General features: G+C 38.7%; 1 protein-coding gene across 2 annotated transcripts in view; it reads right to left on the bottom strand.

The window, feature by feature from the left end:
- Positions 1-13,499, bottom strand: part of LOC128382536 (RNA-binding Raly-like protein) — a 60,635-nt gene that overhangs the window by 33,382 nt on the left and 13,754 nt on the right. The window contains exon 1 of one of the 2 annotated variants that reach the window (XM_053342528.1): positions 351-493. The exons of the other annotated variant lie outside the window; for it this stretch is intronic. Within the exon in view, the coding sequence (XP_053198503.1) occupies positions 351-387 (37 nt within the window). The 5' untranslated portion in view covers positions 388-493. Of the gene's footprint in view, positions 1-350; positions 494-13,499 lie in introns of those variants that run through there. 2 annotated transcript variants of the gene reach the window in all.

The following is a 13,499-nucleotide window of genomic DNA, read 5'->3' as shown; positions in this document are numbered from 1 at the left end:
TCGGGGTAAGGTAACCATTGCAAAGATTAAAGAAAAAAAAAAAAAAAAAAAGACAAAAGCTGCAGACAGCCCGGCAGACACGATGTAGGTTTTTTTTGCCTTTAACTTTGACACAATGAAACAGTATTTGCATAAAACCACATTTCATGCAAATTCATTCAACTTAAACAGGCCCTACATCCGCATTTTTTTTAAGGCGATCCAGATGCGTGTTTGTGGCTATAAACATCTGCAACTTGTATCTTCTGCAAAACAACACACCGCGACATCAGCATAAAGAAAAAAAGAAAATGTCCTCGGTGTATATATCAGGACGTGAAGCCCCCTTTAATGACGCTGTGCAAACTTACATCGATGATTGCGACGCTTCCCCTTGTACATGGTCATTGTGTAGGGGTCCAGCTTTGCGCTCTTTCAGATCCTCTTTCAGGTGCTAGAGACACGGGGCGTCAGGACTTCAGGCTCGCTGCGATACTTTCTGACTGGAAATAAATTAGCCCTTCAGACGGAGAATTGGAGGCACTTCTTGAGCGAGGATCATACCATGCTCCGCGACGGGAGAGGGGGGGCCGGGTTAAAGCGGAGTGCCAGTTCGTACACAAATCCAGAAAATTTAGGAGACAAATATTAGAAAATAAATAGTCATGACCTCTAGAGAACCGATGCGATTGAAAAGCTCATCTTATCTGCATCTTAATGTCATTAATTAGGAGAAACGCATTGCTTGAATCCACTGAAGGTGACAAGAATGTGGAGTCTCAGTTTAACTTCTTTGTTATTCTGACTTTAGTTTGTGTTAATTTAAGATTATTATCAATTATAAATTAAAGTTTTCTGACCTGATTAGCTAATATAAATATTTAATTTCTTCTTTCATCATATTTTTCCCCTTTTTCTTGTGTTTTTATAAGGTACATTAATATCTATATTGATCAAGTCATGACTTTGAAATGGAAAATTATGAATCATCCCTTAATTAATAAAGGAGTGCATACTAAATTTTAAAAAAAGAGGCAAATACCTCACTTATCAATCATAGACTGTTACAATTCAGTGATTGATTAGTTTGAATAAAAAGTGTCATTACTAACATCAGAAATTGATGATGAATATGATTTAATTGATGATAAACTGAGGTAGGCTACTGTGGAAATACTTAACTTTACAGTGTACACAAGTGAGAGTTTTAGTAGATCTTCACACCACACACTGTAGGGTTTATCTGTGCTTTAACATACCTGTAAAATGTTAAGGATCAGGTTTCAGCTATGTTGTTCATTTTACATCATCCTACATAAGCAGCTCTTACATCAACCAATAACCGCCAAGACCTTTCACTTGAAATCACAAATGTCAATGTTAGTGGGACCAGAGGGAAAGCCAAGAGGATGATCAAAGTAATAAAGAAGTGAATGTCCGTATAAATGTCATGACAATCCTTCCAATCATTGTTGAGATATTTCCATCTGCATTGTCTAAAAATAGAACAAATTGGTCAGAACTATGACCTCCAAGTGTTTTTCTTTCTACTTACTATTCTTCAAAAATGCTTCAAATTTATTCAGACTTTCTACTGGTGGATAATTTGATTCACTGTGAGCGTCAAGGGAAGTATTTTTTTTTCAAATGGCAATGCATTTTACAATCCAAAATTCAACGTGTAATCTGGTCATGCAATTTTAAAAATGAAATATATAAAAAAAATAGCAATGCAATCCTCAGTCGACACTCTTGTGTGCTGAGATGTAAATGTGATAGATTTCGGCACAATGAAATGCCAATGCCAAAATGTATTGCCATTTAAATAAGGAGACCAAAAACCGATGGCAATATGAAACACAATTGATTGAGCTTTCACTCTAAGTTTAAATCAAAGTAATTGAATTGAGGAGTTTGTAAGAAAGTTAATTTGCTTAATATTTTATCCCAATCCAACCTTTAAAAGAGAAGGTTAAACCCTGAAACCCAGCCCTGTTTAAGACCTTCAAGGTGACACAAATCCTGCGTATACAAAGCACTGATTGACCCTTTCTGTATTTAAAGCAAGACAGCAGCAGCATCTAGCAGCTAATCACTCTGCTGTTATATATTCATCCATGGCCTGATTATTATCCTACTCCACATGTGTACAGAGTGTCATTAAAAAATAAAAAATAAATCCCTCCACAACCTCTGGGCACACTTGAGAAAAGGTGGATCTCATCTTACTTGCAAAGGGGATTGTGTTGCTAAGGAGACAGGGATAAGGAAGCAGCCTGGATCTTTATTTTGTGCGATTCATTCCACTATATTACATTATTGTTGTGTGGGTTGAATATCAACGCTTTTTATTTGGGCCAAGATAGATTGCGCAGTAGAAACAAACAACTCTGAAGCCAACTGCATGGAAGTAGCAGGAATTCAATCAATATTGCTCTCCTCTGAAACTGCTGCTGCTCTCACATGCTCCAGAATGACAAATGATCTTTTTTTTTTAGCTTTTCACTTTGATGGATTTCATCTTTTTTCTTTTTTTTTTTTATAGTGAATTCGGTGAAATCGAATGAATCAATACAGCAGATATGATTTCTGGTTTATACACTGAGCTATAGGTCAAAACCACTTACAGTAAGAATGGCCTTTTAGTTATATTTACTATTTTGTGGAAGATGAGAACAAAAAGAAGGTATAAACATAATACAAAGATCAGCAGCCAACAATGGAGAAAAAAAATCTACCTTTTATTTTAAAGTAAAGCAGGGACATCTGCTGTCCATGATGGAATAATACAGCAAGCAAACTCAACATTAGAAGAGGACGCATGCAATCAAAATGACAAAGTGAGGACATTTGAATCTATCATAATTAATAATGCCTCTCTTGATGTGCTCCGTTCTGTGACTTATTGCATTCAAAATTTGATTTTTTTGAAGGCCTGCTGTTTTTAATACTCTCACCTGCCTCAAGGCCCTTTTTTTTAATGAGCATCAGAATAAATCTCTGAGCAAAGCAAGGCTCCTCGTTTGAATTTTTTTTTAACATTTTCATTTCAAGAAACATATTATAATTAAATGCTCCTTTGTGAAGCTGGTTTTAGTCGTCTTGTGCCAGAGCTTCATTTTATTCTTTCAAGCTGGATGTGAAACTTCAATTGCTGTAAACAAGTTGGAGAAAAACTGCACCACCTAAAGTTGACAGTACAATCTAACCACAAGGTCCATTTAGTTGCAGTTCTGAGGTTTTAGTCATGCCACATGGACAACTAGATTTGTTTTCCCAATCATTTAAAGGACTCGTTCATGTTGGCTTCAAAGATCTTCCACAGCAGATGATGATGATCAAGAACTAAATAAACCTTGTGGTGAAATTGATTTATCAACTGTTTCCAAATGTCAAGGCGGTTCTTTCAATCTCGGCACTAGCTGAAGTTTTTCCCTCACGGCCCCAAACCCCAAGGTCACTGCAGTTCGGCTAAAAATATTCAATGTCTCAATCTTGAACTCCTCAGGGGGCGCTGATGCTTCCAGAGAGATGGGCTCGAACTAATTTTAATGATCTCCATCATGCTGTTTAACTCTTAGTTTGGCTCCAACTGTTATATAGTTTAGATCCCATGTGTTTCATGTGAGAAAGAGTAATAAACTTTCTGATACACATATTCCCACAGGACCACCCTACTGTCAAATTTACACTGTGACTACCCATCACCGCTGAGGACTTAAGCAGTAGTGGTTATTTCCCCTGCTGTACTGCATAACGGGCTTGTTAGATCCAGTAAAAGTAATTTCATGTATTTTTCTTAATATGAGAGTAAGATTGATGTGAAATAACCCAACTGGAGCGGTGTTAACTTGGATGTGGTCTTTGCCTAAAGAAGAAGAATATACCCCGAGTTTGTAGTAACCTCATTCTTTAAAGCACTAAACACATCATTACTCTTTTTTTTAAAGATATGAAGATCTTCCGAGAAGATGTGCATGCATCAATCTAAACCAAAGCGTTCTGCATTCTAAGACAATCTCTGCTGACATTTGAAACACACTCCCTTTTAACAAATGACCCTCATTTATAGCTGAGATGGAGGGATACACTGGATGACCGGGGAAGATTTTCTACATGATGGATATAAATCTGCTCAAGCCATCACATCTCATTGGCCTATGACTTACAGCCTCTCTCAGCTCATTAGAGAGCCACTGCTTTTGGCACTGAGTAATTGCGAACATATCTAGTGTGTCAACTGCCGCAACTGCTTAGCAGTCTGTGACAGCAAATGGTCTCTCTTTGCCGTGCTTACCAAGCCTCGACGACTCATCTGTTTGGATTTAGTCCAACTCTGCAGACTAGTGTCAACCTTAAGGAGTCAGAAGCACACAAACAGCCTCAGGTACCAAGGTTTTTTTCTCTCTATGGAGCTGCACACTGTTCATTTAAATTTGTTGCATTGACAAATAAACAAAAACTCACGTGATCATAAATCGGTGCCACTTTATTGCCTTGTTCTTGTACATTTAATAATTCCCCCACTCTCCTTCTTTGAGTTTACACATGCAGCTTAGATTAATGGAGGCGATTACTCAAAGGGGGCACTGTGCTCAAAGGGGAATTCATACAAGGAGGATGAACAACAAACTGCTGTGAGCAAAGGAAAAATACTTAAAAACTAAAGAGTTTCACAAGGATCCTTCACACACACACACACACACACACACACACACACACACACACACACACACACACACACACACACACACACACACACACAAAGAGCTTGGTCACTGTAAGTACTACAGGAAACATTTCAACAGGTTTTCAACAAAAGCACCCCTCTGAGTCAAGTGTGGATATCAACTCAAACCTTGGAAGGAAAATTGCACACTCTAGTGGAGAGAAAACAGCATGACAACAATGGCCGCTTCCAACTGAGAGATTTAAAGGAAACAAGAACCTCAACACTAAAGATACAAATTCTTCACATATGTTATTTCTTTATTGCAATGCTTATAGCTAGTTGCTTCATGAGATGAACATCAGAGGGACAGACTGTAGTGATAAACTCTGTACACAGTGAATAATTAAATCCAATAATAGCAGCCCTGGTGATTTTTATATGCTTGGGTGCATTTTCATATTTGGCTGATTAAACTCTACAGTCAAATAAACCTCCCGCAGATTCTGTGTCTTCAAGCAATCAATGTGACTGAGCCAACTCTGTAAATACGTCATCTTATATGCCACCTGGTTTGTACATAACACATGTCTTTATTTTTAAATTCCCTGGCTTCAAATCTGGCATTTACATGAAAAAATGTCTTCATTCCTTTGTTCATTTTCCCTTTCTGCTTATTCAGGGTCATTTGAGGTTGGAGCTTTTCCCAGTATGTCTTGAGCCAAAGGCAGGGGACCACCAATCTGGCAGTCCCTTACAAGACCAAACTACAGACAGGAAAGGAGAAAAAAACACCTTTTCATACAAGTTCAGACTCTTTCAGTTCACCTAAAAATTGAAGTGCATAAAGGAAGTATAAAGGGAACAGAAGAATTGAATAAAAGTGACCAAGGCCAACACTGAAAGCCAGGACATTTTTGTGAGGCACCTGTGCCGAAAAAGTGTTTCAGTGGCCCTCTGTTGCCAGATCAATATTTCAAAAATACAACATAAACTGTCCCATAAATACAATTTATTACTACATCTCTGTGATCATACAGCATTCACTGACATTTTGTTTGTAAATCAGATTTTAATCTTTTTTTAGACAGTGGGAATCGTTTCTTTTTTTTTCTTGTGGACAAAAACTCCAGTTAATGATGCAAAAGAAATCCTTGTCCAGGCAGATGAACTTGATGATCCACAGCAAGTTAACAAATAAGAACACACACACACACACACACACACACACACACACACACACACACACACACACACACACACACACACACACACACACACACACACACACACACTCTACTTTAATTGTGTTTTTCAGGGAGGGATTATTTACTAAAGCCTGGGAAGAAAACACTGTTCTCATCCATCCCCTAATACACTATGTACCTTCATTTAATCAGATTATTGTATTCATGCACTACACATGATTTACATGCACCCAACCCACATCATCTCAAGACCTTATTTGTGTTGTTTTTAGGATCTAATCTACTCACTCCTACTTCCTTCATTTGCCATATTTCCCCTCCCTCCTCCTTGTCTCGCTCACTCATTCATTCACTCAGTTTTTTCTCTCTTTCTGCTTCCTGCTCTCTCTCCATCTGTCAGGGTCAGCAGAGTGCAAAGAATCACATTAAGAAATATTCAAATGTTGAACTATTCGCAATTGCTATTCACACAGGCATTAAAGGCTGCCAAATCTAATTCAGCTCAGACGCTATCAGTGCCACGGCTGTTCACCCGCAGTCGGCAGAGATAATATAAACCACACAGGGCGGCATGGGTTAGAAAAACCCAATACACAGACAATAATGTCTCCTGGATGTAATGGAGCCACAATAGCCAAGCTATTTCCCACTGGAATGATTTTAACCAAAAGGGGGAGTAAAAAAGAGAAGCAATGCTGATGGATTTCACTTCATTAATTCTACCTTCTGCGTGTGAGATTAACTATTTATTTGCTATGAGTTAGAAAAAGTGACACTCCCAAAGAAAAGAGTGATTCATACCCAACAGATGACAAATGGCAGATTGACAGCTATGGCTTGAAGTGAAGACATGTTTAAAATAATGGACTGATAGGAATGAACATGTGTCACATACTGTAAGAGATGCTTTAAATAACAGTTCAGGGACATAAATGAGATCACAAACATCTTGGCAGCATGAACACACAGCTCACTGAATGAAAAAAGCCAAATCCAGAGGAGGAAACAGCAGCAAACATCACAGACTTTTGGATTTCTGAAGACTCTTTCAAGCAAGAAACTTTACATTTAAATTACAATTACATATACAATTTAATTGAACAAGAATGCCACAAAAAAACCTTAAAACTCTTTTCCTTCACATACAGAAATTTACAGATGGTATTCTCAGATAACTCCTTTCTCCTGTAGGAGTCAGTGTTGTACAAAATCTTTCCCAAAGGTGTCACCCTTTTCATAGATCATCATAAAATGCAAGTGCCTCAACACCTGGCTAGCTCTGTATTTGAGATGAACATCAGCTGTGCTTGGTCTGTTGAGCAGCTTTAAGAATAGAAATTGAAAACAGAGCAAAACAGTTCTGCTGGTGATTTAGCCTGAGGAAAAAACTCAAAACAAATACTACAAATAACTCACAGAACTATGCATCGTTTTGGTCAAAACATTTGAAAAATCATTCATGCTGAACTGTGAGGAGCTCTGAAAATGTGTAATAGCAGTTTCTACACAGTGCACACTTCTATACTTGTGAGGACACTCACTGACAAACCACACTGCGTGGAACTTAACCTTAACCGTAAACTGCATCTTAACCATCAAACAGCCTCTCACTTATTAAATGTCCACTCTCTCAATGTGACTCAGACTGGTCCTCACAAAGATACATCTGTGTCAGAGCACACACACACACACAAAGTGAGTCATGATTGTAGCACCTCATTTAAAGTAACACATTGTGTGAAAGAACTGATGGAGAGCTGGTTAACCTAAGTGAACGTCTTACACAGGAACATTTACTGAAGATCAACCGAGAACAGAGTTACTGTTACAACTGAAAACACGATGCAGTGCAACTCAATTCTGTTGACTACATCTGGACAAGAGTATTTAAACCCTTCACCAAACCCTTAACCCTACTGCTTGTCCAAATAAGGTTGGTCTTGACTCATCTGTGTCTCTCTTGGGTATTGAACAGGCCGCTATGCTGACTGAAGTTAAGTGAAGTCACGTAGCCTGTACAAAGGTCACATGCAATTCATTCTGTGAGGAGATGAGTGTGACCGTCTGCACAAAGCACAGCATATCTCCACCTGACCTTGGTTACCGTAGGACACAGCCAGTCTTATCGAGACAGCTGCTTATCCCAGCCAACCTCAGTAGGCAGACAGATGAATTGCTTTGAAAGAGACGGGTCATAACCTACTGCTCCCAGGATAGAGGATGACCAGAGAATGACCCGGTGAACACAAATAACTCCCCCAAACTTTGTGCTGTAATAATTGATAATGTACTCTCCTAAAAGTTAGTGTGGACTTACTTTGGTACAATACATAGGGGTTCATAATTTTCCTCAGTGAACTACCATGTAAGCAGTTGGGGTTTATCATCTTGCGCAAGGCCAATTTGACACGTGGATGGAGGGAGTTGGGGAATCGAGCCATCAACCCTGCGATAATTCCACAATCTCAATAATAAGTGACAGGGGACACAATCCACAGTCTTCCTCCTGTGCAAACATATATTTAAACTCTTACAAAGAACCACTATTTTTGTGCACAAGCCCCCAAAATAATGTATCCAAAATGAAAAGTGTTACTGCTCATAACTGTGGTCTCATTTCAGAGGCAACTCTTTAAATCCAATACCAAAAAGTCAGAATGAGTATAAGTTACAGAGGCTCAAGGGTCCCATGAGTGGATCAGTGTCATTTAACAGGGTGAAAGATAATTTGGAGGTAATATGAGGTTTTAAAATTGACCAAATGTGTCAAATCATGTAGATATCTTTCAAAATTAAAGACATTTTGTGCCTCTTTTTAACGACCGTTCCACTGCATGATCAAGAGATCAAAATACTGTGGAAGGAGAACAAAAGAGGGATAATATCTTCAGATTAACTTTTGAATACATTTTTGCTTTAATGTATTTTGCATATTTGGAATTGATCCTTTGGTTAGCACTGAATTAAATGATTACAGAGAGCAAGACCTGTACTGTGCGCCCCCTTTTCCTTGAAAAAGCTGACAAAAGGACAATAAGTAACTACTATAAGTTATAAATTAATTCACCTAGTAAAGTAGCATTTCAGGAGGACAAACTAAACATTTTGAGGGGCACAATGTTGCAATGTGAGCCCCAATTGCAAGCTCACCTATACTGGTGTCAGCCAACAAGTGGTAATAACTGCTTAGAGCCACAGTGTGGTGCTCAGTGACCACCGAGTGAGAAAGTGCCTCTTTAGACACATACTCTTCATTTCATGATCTCCATTTACTCCAAACATGAGGAGACGAGATTGACACTGTATTGACCCGTCATTTCAAACCAAATGAACACTTGATGAATTTCCCCTTTTGTTATAACAAGTGCTCGCCTTGGCAGGGGCTCAAATTTCATCTGACAGAACGGCTCCCACAACTCAGAGTAATGAAGGCAGCCCATCTTCCCCTGTTAGATGAGCTGCATAAATACAGACACAGCTCATTAATAATTCTGCCACACAGGTAGGCTACGGAGAAAACAGTGACACACTTCTCAACTCAAGCACGCAAAGTCCCAGAACTCAGCTGCAGAGGCCCACGTCGGTGTGTTCACACACTCTGTGTTTTAAGGATTTGGTACTGATATTGCATTATGTAACATTACACTAGTACACATCTTTTATGAATGCAATATATGAGTACAAATTCTCCTCATATTAGCTGTGCCTCCTTTTGTATAATCATTTAATTTGCAACTAGTTTACCACTTGTACTTCTCCACCAAGGCCACAGCCTAATAAGGATGCTGTCAAGGTCAATAATGCACTTTGAACTAGCGGTTATCTATTGAAGACAACCCCTCCCTTCATGTATAAAGCTTGGATTTGTCAATTTCTCCTTAGAGACACAGAGCAGCCAGCTGTGTGTTATACTTCCTCCCCCTTGACAGCTACAATTGATGTTTCCTCACTGCACCTTTTTTATTCTCTTTGTCCCTCCTACTCAAAGCAAGTTTCATCAAGCAAGCAGGTAGTTTGGTGTCTTAATCAAATCTACACTCAATATGCAAAATATATGGGACACTTTCTTCTTTTTTTCTTTTAAAGAGGTCAATTCAGGTAGATATCATTATCCCTCACTGATTTCCCTAATTAAATCCGTACCAGTCACAAAGGAGGAGACAAAGATAAAGGACAGGGAGCTGAGTTTTAAGAGAAGCTTTGAGATAAGTAGATTGTGAAAAAGGAGGCTGTAAAAATATCAAGATGATGCACCAGATGTTTTGCTTAATTACTGTGTAGTCAATTAGACGTGTTTTCGTGTCAGGAACAAATTTGTGCCCTCTCAGTTAAGTTGGTAAGTAACTTTATTTTTAAAGCACCTTGCAAAAGCAGAGACATCACTAAAGGCTTCACAGAAGAAATCCTTCTGCTCCCCTCACTCCCCAAAATAGCACAGGCTTGAGGTCTAAGAAGGCCAAGTGGCTAGTTTTGTCATGCACCACTGCTCTAAACAGAGCTGCAAGTACCTTGGGATGGTTATAGCCTGACTGTAAACTGTATCTTGATGGTGTCAGGGTGCTTACGTCTGTGTACAGCTTATGCAAAGAAGTGCTGACTGCAATAAACTCGAGGTAGTTAACCATCATCATGCTTCTGCTGACCTTTGCCGGACAGTGAAGCCCAAGGCAGCAGTCTCAGCTTCTCCATGCGAATGACTGATCATTAAAAAGACCTGTGCCTCTGTGGACACTTCCCCTCTGCCCACAGCTTCCTCAAGCTCAGACAACCCCCCCTAGAGGTATGGATCGTGTCTCTGAGCAGTCTTAGCTGGGAGACACAGTGTTGCCTCAATAGATTGTTAGCTGCTCACATACCAAGAATTTTTATTATCTTGAATGAATTTTATGATTTTTTTTTTAGCTTGGTGATGTACACTCTAAATAAAAATGCATCAAGACAAAATGCCTCATCTGAAAAACAAACCTCACAGCACTGTCATTAACAATCTTGTGTGCATGAAATTGCTGATGAAAAAACATAGTCCATATTCCATCAAAAATAAATATGGCAGTTTTAATGTGTATTGTCCCATTTCTATAGAGAAGTAAGGAAAAGTGAGAGAACAGTTAAAATACTCTCTGAAACTCTGCAGGGTAGAGACTTTGACCTTTGAGTGTTTTCTTCTTCACCACTTTTGTTAACAGTAACAATCTACAGACTGCCAAAACTCTGCCTCTCTACTTTTTTTTGTCAAGTTCTCTGAATTTCTCACTTGCATTCATACTAACTATGATTTTAATATTTATTTTTATTATATAACAGATAAAGTGCATACATTTTTTATTAGAGTATATGGATTTTAAACAGCATGTTAATGAGTGAAACCATAAATGAACTCATACATTAAGTCACATATTGGATCTATTGATTTCATACAGGCTGAATTAATATCTCCAGCTGTTGTTGACTTTGCTTTCTCAGACCATTCCTGTCTATTTTTAATGCATTTTATTCTACGCTGCCAACTTCTATATAGAGTTAAAAAAATAAATAAAACACTGTCTTACCCCTGAAGTGACCTCAAACTTCTTAGCACATATTGCCAAGAAACCAGATTACATCTACTCCTTCCTCACTTGACAGTCTCGTTAATGCATTTAACAATAAGATGGCTGCAGCCCTTCATGCTGTTGCACCACTTAAAATTAAAATAACGATTAAAATGAGGAGCATGTCATGGAAGAATTATGAAAACCACTAAATTAAAGAGGTACTGCTGGATGGCAGAGCATGCAGATGCTGCCAAACTAAGATACATGTGCGTGAAGAGATTTTTATCAGAAATATTAAACCGACTGCAGGACAATTTTATTTTTCTAGCTTGATAAACTCATAACATAAGTAACACCACAGTGCATTTTAACGCCATCGATGACCTCATTAACCCTGTTACAGACCATAGCAACCATCTTATTGCTTATAAATGTGATGAGTTTGTGATGCGTTTCAATTAGAAGACACCCAACATCAGGTCTAATATCTGTCAACTACACAGTGCCATAACAAGCTAAAGAAACATCCAGCATACAGTATAGTGAAGTCCTCCACATGCACCCTTGACTCAAACCTGACCTCCTTTATTAAAAATGTGTCTGAGGAGGTCCTTGCACTTTTTAAATAATTGATGCAATGAGGCGTCTTCTCCACAACATTCAAGACGGTCCTTGTGAAGCCTCTTGACACCCAGCAACTACAGACCAACCTCCAATCTTCCAATTTTAGTTCATATTTTTTAGAAAAACTAGTGTACATTCAATTGCAACTATTGTATTTACTCAAACAATAAGTTGTGGATGTTTAAGTCTGGTTTTTGGGCTAATCATAGCACTGAGACAGCCCTAGTAAATGACTTCAGGACATAGGTAGATGCTAATCAGCTTTCAGTAATGGTACTACTCAATCTGAGCACTGCTTTTGATACAGATGAACACAAACTTCTTTTAAATAGACTAAGTGAGCACACTGGACTATCTGGAACTGTTTTTCCTCTTATCTTTTTAGCAGGAAGCTCTTTGTTGTAACTGATAATAACTTGATAGCAACAAAACCTCTAAAATAACCTGTGGGGTTCTTCAAGGATCGATATGAGGGCAACTTCTTTTTAATCTATATATTTTACCCTTCACACAATTATGCTGATGACAAACAACTTTATGGAGATTAGCCAAAGCTCAGTCTTTTGCATGACTAGGCCCGTACTTTTATTCCTCATACCATCATATCTTTATCACACTTCATTCATGCTCACTCTATTTCCTAGCCGTCGGTGCCGGGGGCCGTAGACTGAGTATCAGCTGTTCATAAGCTGGTTACATTTCTCCAATAGCACAGCAACACATCTTCATTGTTAGCCCATCATCTGGTTGCTGTTGTGGTGTTGTTGTTTTTTTTGCTTTATCCACATTAGTCTGGCAAACAGCTGCTATCTGTGCCCCTCCGCCTCCTCCCCCATCTCCGCCCAGGCTTCGCAAGGTTATCAGTCTTATCATTTCATCAGCCATCAGTTTCATCAGAAGTCATCAGTCACCGCTACCACCAGTGTCTGGACTCTATGGGGGGATCTATCTCACTGTTGCTAAGGGATGATGTCCCTGTGGAGTCCAAGCGCCAAAGACGTTTTATGAGTATCATTTCTATCTTTGCTATTATATAGATCTTTTTTTTCTCCATTCACTTGTCTTTCCTGATTGAAATGCGGCTGTGTCTTCTTATGATATAGGATCAATTGATACCCTTTTTAAATGTATTTTACATTAACAGCTCAACCAGGATAAAACTGAAATTTTAGTCAGAAGTTATAAAGCTTAGAGAAAGAAACTGGTAATAAAATCAAATTCACTTGGACTTACCCCAAAGCCAACAAGCGAGAAATCTTGACGTGGTCTTTGACTCAGATCTGAACTTTAAGGCTCATGTTGGGTTTGTCACCATATCTGCTTTTTATCACCTCAACAATATTGCGAAAGTGCAACCATTTCTCTTTCTGAGTGATACAGAGACACACTGTTATACTGAGCAAGCTGGACTACTGTAGTGCTTTCCTATCTGGTCGACCAAAAAACTCATAAATCAGCATCAGCTGATTCAGAAATCTGCAGCCT

Source organism: Scomber japonicus, chromosome 21 (genome assembly GCF_027409825.1).
Source record: "Scomber japonicus isolate fScoJap1 chromosome 21, fScoJap1.pri, whole genome shotgun sequence".
NCBI classification, from domain to species: domain Eukaryota; kingdom Metazoa; phylum Chordata; class Actinopteri; order Scombriformes; family Scombridae; genus Scomber; species Scomber japonicus.
This window is presented reverse-complemented; position numbering and strand designations above follow the sequence as displayed.